At 45.4% G+C, this 20925-nt stretch overlaps 1 protein-coding gene across 2 annotated transcripts in view; it reads right to left on the reverse strand.

Moving 5' to 3' along the window:
- The window catches only part of LOC109888860 (IQ motif and SEC7 domain-containing protein 3), a 46884-nt gene that overhangs the window by 17472 nt on the left and 8487 nt on the right, over nucleotides 1-20925 (reverse strand). For both annotated transcript variants that reach the window (XM_031822864.1, XM_020480027.2), the window contains exons 2-7: nucleotides 17980-18045; nucleotides 15011-15140; nucleotides 13973-14317; nucleotides 13104-13852; nucleotides 11760-11921; nucleotides 8509-8631 (exon numbers count right to left, since the gene is read on the reverse strand). In XM_031822864.1, coding sequence (XP_031678724.1) covers nucleotides 8509-8631; nucleotides 11760-11921; nucleotides 13104-13852; nucleotides 13973-14317; nucleotides 15011-15140; nucleotides 17980-18045 — 1575 coding nt within the window. The remainder of the gene's footprint in view (nucleotides 1-8508; nucleotides 8632-11759; nucleotides 11922-13103; nucleotides 13853-13972; nucleotides 14318-15010; nucleotides 15141-17979; nucleotides 18046-20925) is intronic.

Consider the following 20925-nt stretch of genomic DNA (forward strand, 5'->3'; position numbering starts at 1 on the left):
TTGAAAACATTCCCAGTTTCACATACCTAGGTAGCCACCTCTCCACCAATATCCTAATGGATAATATCCTAAGACCGCACTCAATGAGCTGTATGAGGCCATAAGCAAACAGGAAAACGCTCATCCAGTGGCGGCGCTCCTAGTGGCCAGGGGCTTTAATGCAGGAAACTTAAATCTGTTTTACCTAATTTCTACCAGCATGTTAAATGTGCAACCAGAGGGAAAAAAAACTCTAGAGCAACTTTACACACAGAGACTTGTACAAAGCTCTCCCTCGCACTCCATTTGGCAAATCTGACCATAATTCTATCCTCCTGATTCCTGCTTACAAGCAAAAACTAAAGCAGGAAGCACCAGTGACTCACTCAATAAAGAAGTGGTCAGACGACGCAGATGCTAAGCTGCAGGACTGTTTTGCTAGCACTGACTAGAATATGTTCCAGGATTCTTCCGATGGCATTGAGGAGTACACCACATCAGTCACTGGCTTCATCAATAAGTGCATCGACGACGTTGTCCCCACAGTGACCGTATGTACATACCCCAACCAGAAGCCATGGTTTACAGGCAACATCCGCACTGAGCTAAAGGGTAGAGCTGCCACTTTCAAGGAGCGGGACTCTAACCTGGAAGCTTATAAGAAATCGCGCTATGCCCTCCAACGAACCATCAAACGGGCAAAGCATCAATACAAGACTTAAGATTGAATTGTACTACACCAGCTCCAACGCTTGTCTTATGTGGCAGGGCTTGCAAACTATTACAGACTACAAAGGGAAGCACTGCCGTGAGCTGCCCAGTGACAAGAGCCTACCAGACGAGCTAAATTACTTCTATGCTCGCTTCGAGGCTAGCAACACGGAAGCATGCTGGCCAACTGGCAAGTGTCTTCACTGACATTTTCAACCTGTCCCTGACTGAGTCTGTAATACCAACATGTTTCAAGCAGACCACCATAGTTCCTGTGCCCAAGAACACTAAGTTAACCTGCCTAAATGACTACCGACCCGTAGCATTCATGTCCGTAGCCATGAAGTGCTTTGAAAGGCTGGTCATGGCTCACAACAACACCATTATCCCAGAATCCCTAGACCCACTCCAATTTGCATACCGCCCAAAAAGATCCACAGATGATGCAATCTCTATTGCTGTCCACCTGGACAAAAGGAACACATACGTGAGAATGCCAGTTATTGACTACAGCTCAGCACCATAGAGCCCTCAAAGCTCATCACTCAGCTAAGGACGCTGGGACTAAGCAGCTCCCAATGCAACTGGATCCTGGACTTCCTGACGGGCCGCCCCCAGGTGGGAAGGGTAGGTAACAACACATCTGCCACGCTGATCCTCAACACGGGGGCCATTAGGGGGTGCGTGCTCAGTCCCCTCTGCACTCCCTGTTCACCCATGACTGCATGGCCAAGCACGACTTCAACACCATCATTAAGTTTGCAGACGACACAACAGTGGTAGGCCTGATCACCAATAACAATGAGACAGCTTATAGGGAGGAGGTCGGAGACCTGGCCGTGTGGGGCCAGGATAAGAACCTCTCCCTTAACGTGATGAAGACAAAGGAGATTATTGTGGACTACAGGAAAAGGAAGACCGAGCACACCCCCATTCTCATCGACGGGGCTGTAGTGGAGCAGGTTGAGAGCTTCAAGTTCCTTGGTGTCCACATCACCAACATACTATCCAAACACACCAAGACAGTCGTGAAGAGGGTATGACAAAACCTATTCTCCCTCAGGGAACTGAAAATATTTGGCATGGGTCCTCAGATCCTCAAAAGGTTCTACAGCTGCACCATCGAGAGCATCCTGGTTGCATCACTGCCTGGTATGGCAACTGCTCGGCCTCTGACCACAAGGCACTACAGAGGGTAGTGTGTACGGCCCAGTATATCACTGAAGCCAAGCTTCCTGCCCTCCAGGATCTCTATACCAGGCAGTGTCAGAGGAAGCCCCTAAAAATTGTCAAAGACTCCATCCACCCTAGTCATAGACTGTTGTCTCTGCTACCGCATGGCAAGCGATACTGGAACGCCAAGTCTAGGTCCAAAAGGCTTCTTAACAGCTTCTAACCCCAAGCCATAAGACTCCTGAACAACTAATCTAATGGCTACCCAGACTATTTGCATGAATTTTACCCCTTTTTCTCCCCAATTTTGTGGTATCCAATTGTTAGTAGCTACTATCTTGTCTCATCGCTACAACTCCCGTACGGACCCGGGAGAGACGAACGTTGAAAGTCATGCGTCCTCCGATACACAACCCAACCAAGCCGCACTGCTTCTTAACACAGCGCGCATCCAACCCGGAAGCCAGCCGCACCAATGTGCGCCCGCCACAGGAGTCGCTGGTGCACGGTGAGACAAGGATATCCCTACCAGCCAAACCCTCCCTAACCCGGACGACGCTAGGCCAATTGTACGTCGCCCCACAGACCTCCCGGTCGCGGCCGGGTACGAGAGAGCCTGGGCGCGAAACCAGAGTCTCTGGTGGCACAGCTGGCACTACAGTACAGCGCCCTTAACTACTGCGCCACACGGGAGGCCCAACACGATTTTTTCTTAAAACTGCATTGTTGGTTTAGGGCTTGTATGTAAGCATTTCCCTGTTAGGTCTACACCTGTTGTATTCGGCACATGTGACAAATAACATTTTATTTGATGATGAAATCCAACATCGGATTGCTCGAACAAGTGCTGCCTTTGGCAAACTCAAAAACAGGGTCTTCAAGGATTGCAACACTACCACCAGGAACAAAGTGGATGTGTACAAGCTGTGATCACCCCGACCCTGCTATACGGTGCCGGAAACCTGGACCGCATTTTGAAAACACATCAAACCCCTTGAAAGATTCCACCTTGCTGCCTCAGGAAAATAGTTAACATCGGCTGGGAAGACAGACAAACCAACATCAGTCACCTGGGGTGAACCAACTCCTCCAATATAGAAGCCATCGTAATGAGACCAACTCCGATGGGCAGGTCACCTCATGAGGATGAGCGACTCGAGGCTTCCTAAACAGATATTCTACTCACAGCTAGAGAAAATACGTGTATTTTGTCATTTATTTGAAAATACCAACTTTTCAATACTCGAGGTAGTCGAATATAGAGATTCAACTAAAGGCATCTTATTGGCATCTATTTCCTCTGATATTCAAATACAGGTCTCAGAAAAACAAATAATATTTGAAGGTATTTGAATATATGCAAGCTATTTGACTGCCAAAGAAGTGTTTAACAGACATTTTTCAGAATTGCTTTACATCCTGCATTTCATTACTCTTTACATCATTGTCATAGCCTATGATTCTTTAACGGTAATTTTAGATCTTGGTTAATCATTTAAGATGGAAATTGCATTTGATGAACATCAAGGTCTCAAACTTAAGCCGCTCTGAGGGCAAAAGGGGGGCGGGTTCAACTCAATATTAGGAAGGTGTTCCTAATGTTTGGTAAACTCAGTGTTTTTGGTTCGACACAAATGGCCTAGGACATGGACATATGATAGACACATTTTTATGTACAAAAATATATAATTAATAATAATAATTAGCACTGAGAGTGGTAAATATGTCACTGAAAGTGTGGATTCTGTGGACCCATATAGACACTGGAAAAGTGTTCAATTTACACACTGCTTAGTGTAAATACTTATTCAAATATTTTCTGTGTTAATTATATACATTTTTTATATATTATTATATATGTTATATATACACTGCTCAAAAAAATAAAGGGAACACTTAAACAACACAATGTAACTCCAAGTCAATCACACTTCTGTGAAATCAAACTGTCCACTTAGGAAGCAACACTGATTGACAATACATTTCACATGCGGTTGTGCAAATGGAATAGACAACAGGTGGAAATTATAGGCAATTAGCAAGACAGACCCAATAAAGGAGTGGTTCTGCAAGTGGTGACCACAGACCACTTCTCAGTTGCTATGCTTCCTGGCTGATGTTTTGGTCACTTTTGAATGCTGGCGGTGCCTTCACTCTAGTGGTAGCATGAGACGGAGTCTACAACCCACACAAGTGGCTCAGGTAGTGCAGCTCATCCAGGATGGCACATCAATGCGAGCTGTGGCAAGAAGGTTTGCTGTATCTGTCAGCGTAGTGTCCAGAGCATGGAGGCGCTACCAGGAGACAGGCCAGTACATCAGGAGCCGTGGAGGAGGGCAACAACCCAGTAGCAGGACCGCTACCGCCACCTTTGTGCATGGAGGAGCAGGAGGAGCACTGCCAGAGCCCTGCAAAATGACCTCCAGCAGGCCACAAATGTGCATGTGTCTGCTCAAACGGTCAGAAACAGACTCCATGAGGGTGGTATGAGGCCCCGACGTCCACAGGTGGGGGTTGTGCTTACAGCCCAACACCGTGCAGGACGTTTGGCATTTGCCAGAGAACACCAAGATTGGCAAATTCGCCACTGGCGCCCTGTGCTCTTCACAGATGAAAGCAGGTTCACACTGAGCACATGTGACAGACGTGACAGAGTCTGGAGACGCCGTGGGGAATGTTCTGCTGCCTACAACATCCTCCAGCATGACCGGTTTGGCGGTGGGTCAGTCATGGTGTGGGGTGGTATTTCTTTGGGGGGCTGCACAGCCCTCCATGTGCTCGCCAGAGGTAGCCTGACTGCCATTAGGTACCGAGATGAGATCCTCAGACCCCTTGTGAGACCATATGCTGGTGCGGTTGGCCCTGGGTTCCTCCTAATGCAAGACAATGCTAGACCTCATGTGGCTGGAGTGTGCCAGTAGTTCCTTCAAGAGGAAGGCATTGATGCTATGGACCGCCCGTTCCCCAGACCTGAATCCAATTAAGCACATCTGGGACATCATGTCTTGCTCCATCCACCAACGCCACATTGCACCACAGACTGTCCAGGAGTTGGTGGATGCTTTAGTCCAAGTCTGGGAGGAGATCCCTCGGGAGACCATCCGCCACCTCATCCGGAGCATGCCCAGGCGATGTAGGGAGGTCATACAGGCACGTGGAGGCCACACACACTACTGAGCCTCATTTTGACTTGTTTTAAGGACATTACATCAAAGTTGGATCAGCCTGTAGTGTGGTTTTCCACTTTAATTTTGAGTGTGACTCCAAATCCAGACCTCCATGGGTTGATAAATTGGATTTCCATTGATTATTTTTGTGTGATTTTGTTGTCAGCACATTCAACTATGTCAAGAAAAAAGTATTTAATAAGAATATTTCATTCATTCAGATCTAGGATGTGTTATTTTAGTGTTCCCTTTATTTTTTTGAGCAGTGTATAATTTTACCACCAATAATTTGCAGTGCAGTATAGTATCGCCTCTTATTTATACTTACAGTTCCCTTTTTCTACATTTTGTTACGTTACAGCCTTATTCTAAAATGGATTAAATACTCATCCTCATTAATCTACACACAATACCCCATCATGACAAAGCGAAAACAGCATTGAAGGTCCCCAAGAACACAGTGGCTTCCATCATTCTTAAATGGAAGAAGTTTGAAACCACCAACACTGGCCGCCCGTCCAAACAACACCAACAAAAATGAAGCAGCTCTCTGGGACACTTGACATTAAGACCTAGATTCAATCAGATCAAGCATAAACACCTGACTGCCGACACCTTTTTTAGCGGTGTTGTAACTGCATTAGACCTGTCAAATCGGTGAGCAGCTGCCTGTGTAATCATTGTCACGAAGCCACACCAGTCCTACTCACATTCGTATTTCAGAACGAGAAAGTGTAGGCTACTCTATATAGAAATAATGACACTCAAATTTAAAATCAAAATAGTGAGGATTTCTATCAGCCTAATTGAGGTGTAGATTACATATCACATCCCAGTGTTCCAACTAGTAAACATACAAGTCCTGGTATAATTCCAGGAGCCACTTGTGGATTTGACAGCTCTAATGCAGTTCCACTGTCACGGATCCCTCCAGAACATTTATTACGCACACCTGTACCCTGTTCCCAATTATTTGTACTTGTATAAGTGTGCCCTTCGGTTTCCATTGGGCTGTCGTTTATTGTTACAATGGCTTTCGTGCCATTGTGGATTGCGCAGATGATTATGGGTCTCGTCCTGTGGGTTAATCATTGTGCGCGTGTATTATTTATTCAAGGTACTCCTTGCTCTTTTGTTTGGGTTTCTACCCTGTGTTTTGTTACTTGTTTGTTTGGTCTTCATCCCCGTGCCTTTACACGGCACGCCGTAATTTGGGCTTAATTAAAAAAATATATTACGCATTCTTGCGTCTGTCTCCTGATCCTTCATACCAACGTGACATCCACCACCAAAACAACCGCTATGCAGGTGTTTGTTAGTGCAGATCTGATAGGGCTAGATTCTAAGTGTGCATAAAAAAAACTGAGCTAATATGGCTTACTTGCTTGAAAAAATGTGGTTTCTGCTGACAATTGAGATGTACAAACTGTCATAAGGGGATGACGAGCGGATAAGAGGCAATCTCGATTGAGACTTTAATGAGCGAACTAGGACGGACGTGGTCAATATAACTATTTGTTTAGCACTTTTGAAATGTACAGTGACAGAATACAGAACATGGGCCGGTCTTACAGTATTCTCCCAAGTCAGAACCATGGATAAATAAAGGGGGCATATAAGCATACAATGAAAGCTCTTACAATATTTGAAGATGACATTTCTCTAAAACAGGCTATAGGCTACATGTGCACCACCAACAGCTAAACAGCTTACTACACAACATACAGCTAGTATTACTTTCTTAGCTACAGTATACATATATCCCTGGCATATTACATAATTTATGCAGCAGCATACAAGACATTGTTGGACTCACCTTTTAGTGCTGTGCCCACTTGAACAGGAAGGTGGCACGGCGGTCCTTCGTGGGCAAATTTTGTCATCAAACTTTATCGTTAAAGTCTGTCATTTTCAGGATTTATGGTGCTTTCAAGACAACTGGGAACACTTTAAAAAAACAAGGTTGCATCATGATGACATCAGTGATCTTCAGGTTGGAGCTCTAGAAAGAGGTGACTTGCAATTCCAAGTTGGATGACCATTCAAAACTTATTTTCCCAGTCGGAGCTCGTTTTTTCCAAGTTCCCAATTGTCTTGAATGCACTGAAGTCAGATTTCCCAGTTCCGAGTTTCCAGTTGTTTTGAGCACGGCAGAATTCATGCTGGATTGACAGCATTGTCAATGTTGAATGTTAATCCTTTTAAGCTTGGAAAAGACACCCTTAAACCCAGATTTGGGACCACACACCCACTCCACTGAATAGCAGGCTAGCGATTGCTTTGCAATGCTTGCAGTTAGACACTGATTCCTTCCAAACAGCTCATTGTTGAATTTGCGATTCCCAACTTGTTGTGTAATGTTTATGTCCAATGGCCGATGAGCACCGATACATTTTATCTATAATTTCTCTTCATTATTTATCTTCATATGACAAGGATTGAAAAGGATTTGCCAGTAGATTGTCGACTTCATTCATGTTGATGAATGCTAGCTTGCCATCAAAGCTACTGTATATATGTAATTTGGCACTTCTAATGTAACTCTTTGGCAGCACCTAAGGGATTCGAATTCTTGAGCTCTACCCTTAGATTTTTCAAGGCGTAGTTTCCCCACGAGTGAAAGAACATTGAACCAATCATGGCGCAACTAGAAAACATTACCAACCCCTACGTTCCGTATTTTCCGCTCGCTGCCCCACAACCACAGAATGCACTGAGCTAGGCTGAAACACCTGCATTTGGAGATGCCTTACAAAATGTGGCTTTATTAATCAATGATAAAAAAAAAAAAAAAATTTACCTTGTTTGCAAACTGATATGTGACATGTATTAATGCCAAAATAACGGGTGCCACTGCTTCACATGTTGTCACATATTGCTTCACATGGTTGTCACATGTTATCACATTAAATGAGATCTCACAAGATCACGTGCTCACATGATCACTTGCGAAATTAATGTGTTTATCCGTAAAGGAATAACTCCGTTAAAATTACTTCTTATGTCACCCTTATGACAGATGACATAACATCCGTTACCTAACAGACCTGTAATAGCATGTCTACACTACTACCCCCTCCCAGTTCTGTATTATGTCATCCTTGAGCTGTTCTTGTCTAATGATGTTCTGTATTATGTCATTCTGTATTATGTTTCATGTTTTGTGTGGACCCCAGGAAGAGTAGCTGCTGAATGGGGATCCTAGTAAAATACCAATACCAAATACCAAAGACCCTAATCCAGGATGTAGGACACTTCTTGTTTTAGACCTGAGAGAACACTCGGTAGGTGGAATTGAGCTCATCTCTGATATTGATAGATTATCTCAGCTGCTGAGGTTATTAGTAGTTAGGTCAAATGTGGTGCTACGTTGGAACCTGCTGTTCATGGCACTCCAGAACTAGAGTGCCTAACCCTGGAGTAACCCTGATTGTCTGATCAGTTTAAGGGTGTGATGTGATTGGTTGATGGGTCTGACCTGAAAGCTTCAATGAGTCTCTCCACCTTCTGGGCCTCTCCCTGGACTCTGATGTGAGACTGGAACTTCCTCAGAGCCTCATCCAGCTCCATCCCAGAGAAGTCCATCTCATCCACCACACAGCTAGAGAGACAGAGGGGGAGGAGAGGTTAGTTGCGTATGTCTCGCTCATGTCACTGTTGACGTCATTGGTGTGTGTGTGTGTGTGTGTGTGTGTGTGTGTGTGTGTGTGTGTGTGTGTGTGTGTGTGTGTGTGTGTGTGTGTGTGTGTGTGTGTGTGTGTACGAGTGTGAGTGTACAACTGCTCTTGGTGGGTTTTTGTCTTCCTTTTTTAGTCATAGTTTCATTACAGAACCACTGACCTGGAACACATATACACACACACACACACAAATATGCTTACACACTTGACAAATGCAAATATACAGTACATATTATGTCCAATGGATAAGGGCAAAGAAAGCTGTGTGAGACAGAGAGAGAGAGATAGAGGGGGAGTAGAGAGAAAAGAAGAGAGAGAAGGGCGAGAGATGTAGAGAAAAACATTGTGCTGAGTGCTGTGACCTATTTTTTCTCAAAGCAAAACACACTCTCTCCTGGCTCTCTCTCTCTCTGCAGTATGAGAGCATGCATCCATGTGTGTGTGTGTGCGCATTTACAGTGGGGTCTGGAATTATTGGATCCCTTGATAAAGATCAGCAAAAAGACTGTATAAAATAAATAATACAAATACTATGCTATGCTATATTGTATGCTCAAACTACATATATTGTACTAAAGCAATAACCCCAAGCACACATCAAAATGGCCGTGCACACCAGCAGTGGGTTTGGCCTTCGAAAGAACAATGCATATGCAGAAAATACCTCATCCCTACTGTAAAATCTGGTGATTTTAAGTTTAGCATACAATATTTTTGGAGTATACAATCAGTGGTGTAAAATACTTAAGTAAAATTACTTCAAAGTACTACAGTCGTGGCCAAAAGTTTTGAGAATGACACAAATATTAATTTCCACAAAGTTTGCTGCTTCAGTGTCTTTAGATATTTTTGTCAGATGTTACTATGGAATACTGAAGTATAATTACAAGCATTTCATAAGTGTCAAATTATTTTATTGACAATTACATGAAGTTGATGCAAAGAGTCAATATTTGCAGTGTTGACCTTTCTTTTTCCAGACTCCTGCAATCTGCCCTGGCATGCTGTCAATTAACTTCTGGGCCACATCCTGACTGATGGCAGCCCATTCTTGCATAATCAATGCTTGGAGTTTGTCAGAATTTGTGGGGTTTTGGTTGTCCACCCTCCTCTTGAGGATGGACCACAAGTTCTCAATGGGATTAAGGTCTGGGGAGTTTACTGGCCATGGAACCAAAATATCAATGTTTTGTTCCCCGAGCCACTTAGTTATCACTTTTGCCTTATGGCAAGGTGCTCCATCATGCTGGAAAAGGCATTGTTCGTCACCAAACTGTTCCTGGATGGTTGGGAGAAGTTGCTCTCGGAGGATGTGTTGGTACCATTCTTTATTCATGGCTGTGTTCTTAGGCAAAATTGTGAGTGAGCCCACTGCCTTGGCTGAGAAGCAACCCCACACATGAATGGTCTCAGGATGCTTTATTGTTGTCATGACACAAGACGGATGGTAGCGCTCACCTTGTCTTCTCCGGACAAGCTTTTTTCCGGATGCCCCAAACAATCGGACAGGGGATTCATCAGAGAAAATGACTTTACCCCAGTCCTCAGCAGTCCAATCCCTGTACCTTTTGCAGAATATCAGTCTGTCCCTGATGTTTTTCCTGGAGAGAAGTGGCTTCTTTGCTGCCCTTCTTGACAACAGGCCATCAAAACGTCTTCAAAAGTCAAAAGTCTTCACCTCTCTGTGCGTGCAGATGAACTCACACCTGCCTGCTGCCATTCCTTAGCAAGTTCTGTACTGGTGGTGCCCCGATCCCGCAGCTGAATCAACTTAAGGAGACTGTCCTGGAGCTTGCTGGACTTTCTTGGATGCCCTGACGCCTTTTTCACAACAATTGAACTGCTCTCCTTGAAGTTCTTGATGATCCGATACATTTTTGATTTAGGTGCAATCTTACTGGCAGCAATATCCTTGCCTGTGAAGCCCTTTTTGTGCAAAGCAATGATGACGGCACGTGTTTCCTTGCAGTTAACCATGATTGACAGAGGAAAAACAATGATTCCAAACACCACCCTCCTTTTGAAGCTTCCAGTCTGTTATTCTAACTCAATCAGCATGACAGAGTGATCTCCAGCCTTGTCCTCGTCAACACTCACACCTGTGTTAACGAGAGAATCACTGACATGATGTCAGCTGGTCCTTTTGTGGCAGGGCTGAAATGCAGTGGAAATGTCTTTTGGGGATTCAGTTCATTTGCATGGCAAAGAGGAACTTTGCAATTAATTGCATTTCATCTGATCACTCTCCATAACATTCTGGAGTATATACAAATTGCCATCATACAAACTGAGGCAGCAGACTTTGTGAAAATTAATATTTGTGTCATTCTCAAAACTTTTGGCCACGACTGAAGTTGTCGTTTTTTGAGGTATCTGTAATTTTGACTACTTTTACTTCACTACATTCCAAAAGAAAATAATGTACTTTTTACTCCATACATTTTCCCTGACACCCAAAAGTACTCTTTACATTTTGAATTCTTAACAGGACAGGGAAATGGTCAAATTCACGCACTTATCAAGAGAACCTCCCTGTTCAACCCTTGTGCCTCTGATCTGGCGGACTCATAGCATACATGCTTTGTTTGTTAATTATGTCTGTGTGTTGGAGTGTGCCCCTGGCTATCCATAAATAAATAAATAAATAAAACAAGAAAATGGCGCTGTCTGGTTTGCTTAATATAAGGAATTTTAAATGATTCATACTTTTACTTTTGATACTTAAGTATATTTAAAATCAAATACTTTTAGACTTTTATTCAAGTAGAATTTTACTAGGTGACTTTCAATTTTTACTTTTTCATTTTCTATTAAGTTATCTTTACTTATACTCAAGTATGACGATTGGGTACTTTTTCCACCACAGCATACAATATACAGTAACTAAGTATTTGTACAGTCTTTTATGCCCATCTTTATTAAGGGATCCAATCATTCCGGACCCTACTGTATGTGTAAAACACATTGTATATGCCGTATGCATGCATTCAAGTGTGTATGTGTGGTTGTCTGTGCATGTGTGTGTGCTATATTTTGTGTGTGGACTCACTCCAGGACATCTCTGTTGAAGAGTAGCTTACTGTTCCCCAGGAACTCTCCAATCATCTGTCGGCTCAGGCCCTTCCTCTGTAGCAGGAAGTGGGCCACGCCCATGGGCGTGTCTGGGACAAAACCACGGGTGATCAGGAAGTGGATGCCTCGCTCTGGGTTCCTACAGCAGAGATAGACAACACAATATCTCGGTATATGCATTTGTGTGTGGGTGGAAGTGGATAGGACCGTAAAGTAATAGGCAACTCTATCAGTGAAGCACTTTAGCTAATTTACATTAACTACAGGCTGCAGGCCAACAGTATGTACCACTATATATAGAGAACACCCCTCTCTCTCTCCCTTTTCCCTCTACCCCTCTCTAGACCAGATACCTGTTCTGTGAATAATTCTGTGAGTAGCTAAAGGACAATTCGACCCTGTGTGTGTCAGGGAATTGAATTGAGGATGCCTCATGAATGTCAATTCAATTATTGAATTTCAATTGAAGTAGTAAACAGGATGCAGAATTGCAATTTTTATTTTAATTAAAGGAAATAGAATTGAATTCAGTGAAATGAAATACAATGCAAATGCCTCTTCTATTTTAGGTATAGTCTATACAAATATGCATCTTGTACATAAAACACCAAACATGTCGTTATATACATGCATATAAAATATTGTTGAAGCAATTGATTTTCAGGACTAACTCTTAAAAGGAATGATCAAGGAAAACAAACCCACTGGGCACAGACATCAATTCAACGTCTACTCCATGTTGGTTCAACGTAATTTCATTTAAATTACGTGGAAACAACGTTGATTCAACCATTGTGTGCCCATGGGAAACCTGTATGCAAATATTATAGGTTATCATATTTCATTAATCCCTTACATTTGTTTTAATATGTGGGAAATACTACTTTTCCCAGAATGCATTAGTTTGACCATCAAGTTGACCCTTAAAAAAACAAGCCAAACAAATGAAATGGTTGGTTGAAATATAATTGGCTATTCTAAGCACTAAGGTTAAAGAGTACATGAACAAGAGTACATTGTTTCCAGAGAATTACATATTCTTTGGTATCTGGAAGTTTGACCTTTCAGATTAAATGAAACTCTCATGTTCTATGACTGAAAGGAATTTCTTTGAATTGTACTGAATTAAATTCTACTTCCTGTCACTCAAATTCAAATTCTACATCCTGTGGGTTGTGGCCAATTCAATTAAAATTTCAAATCATGAGTTGAATGGGAGTCAATTCCAAAATTCGTAATTGAGCACAACCCTGGTATTAGGTATATAAAGTATTTGCGTATTTGTATTTGCATGCATATGTGTGTGTGTGTGTGCACTCACACGTTGAAGAGGTTGAGTCCAATGCGATAGAGTCGTTTGCGATGCGTATCAGTGGAGAGTGTGGGGGATCGGCAGGAGGTAGGGTCCTGGCAGCGGTCTCTAGGCAGAGAGAGGACCAGGGCCTGGAGAGCCTCAGAGGTGGGGTCCCTGGTTGACTGGGACCCTGGCTGGGACTGGGGGTGATGAGCCTTGGGGTATGTGGAGTACTGGGGGTACTGGGAATAGGATGACTGAGTGGTATACTGGTTAGACTGGGCTGAGGTAGAGGTGGAGGTGGAACTGAGTCTCTCTGAGCCACTCTGCCTCCCCATCTCTCCCCCCTGCCCTGTCACAGTTGACCCCCTTCTCGACCCTCCTCCCTCCAACAACTCACTGGGAGGGGGGGCAGGAAACTCCGCCTCACCCCTTAGCTGGGAGGTTGTTGATTGAGTCCTCACCCCTCCTCCCCTCTCTCCCCCATCCACTGAGACTTGCCTGCTCCCTCCCGCTCCTGCCCCTGAGTTGCCGTGGGTAGCAGTGGTTGTGGAGGTGGTAGTCGTGGAGACAGTGTAGTTGTTGGTGTCGATGTGAACGGTGACGTCTCTGAAGGCCATGAGCAGGGAGCTGGCACTGCGAGGCATGCAGGCACTCTGTGCAGCCATCCGAAACGCCCCGGGGTCCATCAGCAGCCCCGCTGTCCCCCCCTCAACCCCCTCCGACAGGCTCCACCCACGCAGGGCCTCGTCTATCGAATGGGCCAGTGAGCGTACCTGGAATAAGAATCATAATACGAGTCATTGGAACACCTGTAAGATTTATGATGCTACGCTAGGCTTACTGTTTACTGATGCTAGACTACGCTAGGCTAAAGTGCTACATATAAAGCTCACCTGCTCTGAGAAGCAGTCCTCCAGCTGTGTGAGCGAGGGCCCGGGGCCCGTGACGGGGGAGGGGGGCAGGGAGGTGGAGCGTGAAGGGGGTGGTGGGGGTGTTTTGGGGCGCAGGGGGGGTCTCCCGGTCTCTAACAGGAAGCTGTGTCGCTGGGTGGATTTTTGGTTCCGGCTGGGGTTGGGCCGGCGCAGGGAGATGCGGCGTGGCAACTTGCTCTCTGACAGAGAGTTACGGATCTTCTGGAAGTTCTTACTGAGCTGGTACTGACGGAACGCCATCTGAATACAACACGCAGCGCGCCGCGACACCAGGTGGCCACCGTACCTCTGTTCTAACTCCTCTATCTACAAACAGAGAGGGAGAGAGAGGAAAGAGAAGAACAGAGAAAAATATTGTTAGTAAGGTTTTGGGGGGAGGGATATTGTAGTCACAGAGCAATGCTACAAGCCTCCATTTGTTAAACTGGATATTTCTCCAAAATAAAAGGATAGCAGGACAAGCTCTCCTCTCCTAAAACAGTACAACAGACTCCAATCCCTCTTCATCACAGACACCAATCACTACATCACTGTGTTTCAGGGAAGTCAAAAAGAAAGCTATTTTATTAAGACATTCTTCTGTTTCACATACAGATGTAGGATCTTAATTTGATCACCCTGTTGCAGGACGACTTTCCTGCAATGCAGGAGATTTAAAAGGTTTTAAAAGGCTTTTTAAGTTTGCCATTTCCACGTAAAAATTTCAGACTAGATTTTCCCGTATGAAAAATGGATCCACCCCTACAAAAATGCCCAATAATTACAATCCACATAATACTTCACATTTCCTGTGGCTACAGGAGTATTTTCCAGCTGTAGCAAACTGGCACAAATTAAGATCCAACATCTCTATTCAGCAAGCAATCCACTTTTACTTCCTCTGAGACTCAGAGAGAGGGGGAGTGGGAAGGAGATGCAGAGAAGGGGGGGAGAGAGAGAGAAACACACAGGCAGCAGCATGGTCCGTTTCTTCCGGCCTGTATCCCGCTGCACACACACCTGTTTGGTCTTGTTCTCCAGGGCAAGTTCGTAGTCGCTGGGTCCTTCTCTCCGAGCCACACCCCCCGACCCCTCTCTTTCCTGTCCGCTGGAGGAATTCCCGCCCTCCAGACTCAGCAGCTGCCCATCACTATGGAAACAACAACACTCACCAGTAACCCCTGGGAAAATGTGTGTATGTACACTACCGTTCAAAAGTTTGGGGTCACTGCATTTCGCTACACTCGCATTAACATCTGCTAACCATGTGTATGTGACAAATACAATTTGATTTGAGGAGTGATGGTTGCTGATAATGGGCCTGTCTATATATACGCCTATGTAGATATTCCCTTAAAAAATCTGACGTTTCCAGCTACAATAGTCATTTACAACATGAACAATGTCTATACTGTATTTCTGATCAATTTGATGTTATTTTAATGGACCAAAAAAATTGCTTTTCTTTCAAAAACAAGGACATTTCTAAGTGACCCCAAACTTTTGAACGTATGTATGTATGTGTGTGTATGTGTGTGTCCTTTACTTATCTTTCTTAGTCTTTCAGTTATATAAGCCAGCTCTAACACCGCAGCTACTGTATAAAAGCAAAGACTGCTCATGCTTAAATAATGACTACATCAATAATGTTCTTCTCTGGTTCTGCTATTCAGCTAACACAGCCTGACACACTGTGTGTGTGTGTGTGTGTGTGTGTGTGTGTGTGTGTGTGTGTGTGTGTGTGTGTGTGTGTGTGTGTTTGGTGCATGCTGGAGGCTGCATTTTATTAAGACTCTATTAAAAACACCAGCATGCCTCAGCACTGCACCAGAATACAACAAAGTACATTCAAATGTATTTAAGGCTTTAACAGACAAGTAGATATGGACAGTAATGGCTATTTAATAGTACTCCTGCTTCACACACACACACACACACTGTTTTTTCCGCCTCCTCCTCTGTCACAGTGAAAGAGAAATTAACATCTGTCATCTCACATCACTCAAGAGCCGCACAGAGACCTACAGCCAGAGGACACACAAACACACCTGCACATACACAAACAGACACGCACAATTCTATCTAAAATACAATGGAGCGATGACCCCAATCTTATTTTAGATAGATAATATGCAACGGTATTGTAGTAGGCCGTCTCGAGTCCGGTCTTGAGACCACATATTTAGTGTCTCGGTCTTGTCTCGGTGTCGGATATATTTTTACTCGGCCTTGACTCAGTCTCGGACAATGAGGACTCGTAATTTCTTCCTGAGACTAGCCGAGACCATAACTATCAGCTCACATTCAAATCAAATCAAATTCAGTCAGAGCATAAAGCCAACAAGCTCTCACAGTCTCACTGCATAAATAAAAGTTAATATACATTCCCCAAACGTCAAATGTTGATGTTCCTCCTGCTGCTCTGCATCGTTCCTCCTGCTGCTCTGTATCGTTCCTCCTGCTGCTCTGTATAGTTCCTCCTGCTTCTCTACATCGTTCCTCCTGCTTCTCTATATCGTTCCTCCTGCTTCTCTATATCGTTCCTCCTGCTTATCTATATCGTTCCTCCTGCTGCTCGATATCGTACCTCCTGCTGCTCGATATTGTTCCTCCTGCTGCTCTGTATAGTTCCTCCTGCTGCACTGTATTGTTCCTCCTCCTGCTCTGTATCGTTCCTCCTGCTGCTCTGTATCGTTCCTCCTGCTGCTCTGTATCGTTCCTCCTGCTGCACTGTATCGTTCCTCCTGCTGCACTGTATCGTTCCTCCTGCTGCTCTGTATCGTTCCTCCTGCTGCTCTGTATCGTTCCTCCTGCTGCTCTGTATCGTTCCTCCTGCTGCTCAGTATCGTTCCTCCTGCTGCTCAGTATCGTTCCTCCTGCTGCTCTGTATCGTTCCTCCTGCTGCTCTGTATCGTTCCTCCTGCTGCACTGTATCGTTCCTCCTGCTGCTCTGTATCGTTCCTCCTGCTGCTCTGTATCGTTCCTCCTGCTGCTCTGTATCGTTCCTCCTGCTGCTCTGTATCGTTCCTCCTGCTGCTCAGTATCGTTCCTCCTGCTGCTCTGTATCGGTCCTCCTGCTGCTCTGTATCGTTCCTCCTGCTGCACTGTATTGTTCCATTTATCCAAACATCAAATTTCGAAGTTAAGGGTTAAGTTTATGCACTCGTTCTGAATGGTCATGGTAATGGTTAAGGTTTGGAATAGGGTTAAAACATTAAGGTTAGGCACTCATCAACACCCTATCAAAACCCAAGTCTACTTGATGGTAATAGCGATCACTGTTACCCTTAGTGGCTGGTTTTGAAGACATTTCCCAATCTCCTCAGGACATGGATAAACATCCAATTTCGACGTCAATCTTGAACGATCTCCCTGCATTAAACCACTTCGCCAGGCCAAATATCCACACTCATTTCATGACACATTTATTTATTATCGCCTTGACTCAGTCTTGGACCTCTCGCCCCACTCGCAGTCTCTGCCTTAACTCGGTATCCCCCCTCCCCCCGGTTTTGGTCTTGACTTCTCTACTCCCAGTTCATAGACATAAAATGTAATGACAACATTGCTCTGCTCCCTCCAACCTCTTCAGGGCTAGAGAGGTTGAATCAGTCACTGGCAGCACTTTCACTACTACGCAACCACACACAGACAGAGAAGGAGTCTGATGGCATTTGTGTAGTGTGTGGACATGGCTTGAGCAGCACACACAGACACATACAGACAAACTAAAGGGAGTTCCACAGGGGCACAATCACAGAGCCATTAGATAGCCCCTCTGAGAGAATCAGTAATGGCACTGCAGGGTAGACTGGAGAGAGGGAAGATGAAATGAGAAAGAAAGAAAAAAAGAAAGAAAGAGAGAGAGAGAGAAAAGTGGGCAGAAGAAAAAAAGAAGAACAGCTAATAGACTGAGAAAGTCACAGAGGAAGAGGCAGAGAAAAAGAGATCGCGATAGAGTGATTTCAGAGTTCAGATTTCAACCTTACCTGGTGGAGCCAGTGGGAGCAGCCTCTGGGGCAGGACAGCAGAACTGATGTAGTATTGTCTGACTCCTGTAGAGGAAGAGAGGGGGAGGAGAGGAGAGGGGGCAGAGGAGATAGGAGTGTGGTGAGAAGGGGAGAGGTGGGTGGGACAAGAGGGGGCAAAGAGTTGGAAAGAGTTATTTTACTCTTATGGTATTAGAGCAGAGTTTAATCAGAACTAAACTCTCAACACACACAAACCTTATTATCTCCATCAAAATAATTGAGACATTAGACATATCTGTTGTTTTAGTAAGATTTAACAGGTACAGATGGTTACTCAGATGGCTACTCTCTCTCTCTCTTTATCTCTCTCGCTCCCTCTTACACACACACACACACACTCATTCATATTCACACATGTGCAGTGACAAGTAACAAAACACTGATACACTGATAGACCAGGACAGTCACACAATAAACAATTATACGATATACAGTACAAACAATACAACTAAAAATAATATTTTTTATTTTTAAGTATCACATGCTTCGTAGACGACCGGTGTAGAACAACAGTGAAATGCTTACTTAAGGGTCCTTTTCCAACAATGCAGACTTAATGATATTTTTATGTTTAGGGTTACAATTAGAGTTACAATTGAGGTTAGGGTTAGGGGTTACGATTACGTTTAGAGTTAGGAGTTAAGGTTAGGTATAGTTTTAGGCTTAGGGTTAGGGATTTGGGGTTAAGTTTAGGCTAAGGGTTAAGGTTAGGGTGTGTGTGTGTGTGTGTGTGCATATGTAGTGTGTGTGTGTGTGTGTGTGTTGGGGTGTCGGTGTAAGTATGTGTGAATGTTAGGGTAAAGCCCAGTGTGTGTGCAAAGAGTCCGTACAAGAGAGTTTAGGCAAAAAAGGGTCAATGCAGGTAGTCCGGGTGCCATTTGATCAGCTATTTAGAAGTGTTATTAAATATTCTTATGACTTGGGGGTAGAAGGGTTCAGGGTCCTGTTGGTTCCAGACCTTGGTAACGCTTGCCGTATGTTATCAGAGAGAACAGTCTGTGGTTTGGGTGGCTAGAGTCTGTTGGGCCTTCCTCTGAAACCGCCTGGTATAGAGGTCCTGGATGGCAGGGAGCTCGGTCCCAGTGATGTACCGGACCGTACCCACTACCCTTTGTAGCACCTTGCGGTCGGAGGCCAACCAATTGCCATACTAAGTGGTGATGCTGCCAGTCAAGATGCTCTCGCTGGTGCAGCTGTATAACTTTTTGAGGATCTGAAGGGGAAGAGGCGTTGTCATGACGTGTTAGAGTGTGTCTGTGTGTGTGCTTGTTTGTGTGTGTGGCTCCGCAGTTCATGGAACAAAAAATGATCCACTACGACCAGGATAGTGGTGTTACCCTGTGAAGCTGGACACTGGGGGGAGCGGGCTCTGCACGTGACGCCCGCTCAATGTCCACGTCCAGCTCCCAAGCAAAAGGTGGGGAGTGGGATCCATGGGCCGCTCCTCTGTGTCATACAGCCGGGACAATGCGACTGCCTTTTAGTTCTGGGAGCCTGGTCTGTAAGAAAGGGTAAACACAAAACGCGTGAAAAACATGGCCCACCTTGCCTGGCGAGGGTTCAGTCTCCTCGCCGCCCGGATGTGCTACAGATTGCGGTGGTCAGTCCAGATGAGAAAAGGGTGTTCAGCCCCCTCAAGCCAATGTCGCCACGCCTTCAAGGCCTTGACGACAGCCAACAACTCCTGGTCCCCCACGTCATAGTTTCGCTCCACCAGGCTGAGCTTCTTCGAGAAGTAGGCACAAGGGCGGAGCTTCACTGGTGTACCCGAGCGTTGAGAGAGCACAGCTCCTATCCCAGCCTCAGACGCGTCCACCTCCACTATGAACGCCAAAGAGGGATCCGGATGGGCCAGCACGGGAGCCGAGGTAAACAAAGCTCTCAGGTGACTGTCCACCTCAGCTGTCCACTGCAAGTGCACCAGACCCCCCTCCATAGCCTCCGTCTCCGCCTGTGAAAGGGGATACACGTGACTCCTGGGAAGTGCAGCGTCTACCAGGAGATCTATTGCACAATGCCCCGTCGATGAGGTGGTAATTGAGTCGCCTTTTTAGAGAAGGTGACAGCCAAATCGGCATATTCAGGGGGAATGCGCACGGTGGAGACCTGGTCTGGACTTTCCACCGTAGTAGCACAACCCGGAAACCCCTAAACACCTACCTGAGCACTCTCGCAACCACTCTGTGATAGCCCTCTGTGGCCAAGGAACAGCAGGGTTGTGACAAGCTAACCAGGGTAGGCCCAGCACCATGGGAAACGCAGGAGAGTCAGTAAGGAAAAGACTAATTATTTCCGTGTGACCCCCCTGCGTCACCATGCCCAAAGGAGCGGTGACCTCCCTAATCAACCCTGACCCTAATGGTCGACTATCTAAGGCATGAACGGGGAAAGGCACATCAACGGGAATAATGGGGATCCCCAAAACTATGGGCTAAAGCTTTATCAATGAAATTCCCAGCCGCGCCTGAATCGACGAGCGCCTTATGCTGGAAATGCGGGTCCACCAGCTGGTCAAACGAGAGGGTGGTGTCTCTGCAGGCCAGCTCCCGACAGACGTCCTCGCGTAGACTGCAGCGGTAATGATCGATCAGGGCCCTGTTGTTCCAACCCGTGCCATTAGCCAGGGTCCTAAACTCTAGGGCGAAAACATGGGTGCTCCTAGTCTCCTGCCTCAGATGGTAGAGGTGCTCACCCGCCGCTCTACCCTCGGGTGGGTGGTCAAAGACTGCCTGGAAACAGTGGGTGAACTCCTCAAACTGGTCCAACGCCGCATCTCTCCATACGGTGTTGGCCCACTCCAGGGCTTTCCCGGTGAGGCTCGAGATGAGGGTGGACACCCTCTCACGGTCCGATGGAACTGGATGGACCGTGGCTAGATAAAGGTTTAATTGAAGGGGGAAACCC

The sequence above is a fragment of the Oncorhynchus kisutch genome, linkage group LG4, assembly GCF_002021735.2.
Source record: "Oncorhynchus kisutch isolate 150728-3 linkage group LG4, Okis_V2, whole genome shotgun sequence".
Classification (NCBI taxonomy): domain Eukaryota; kingdom Metazoa; phylum Chordata; class Actinopteri; order Salmoniformes; family Salmonidae; genus Oncorhynchus; species Oncorhynchus kisutch.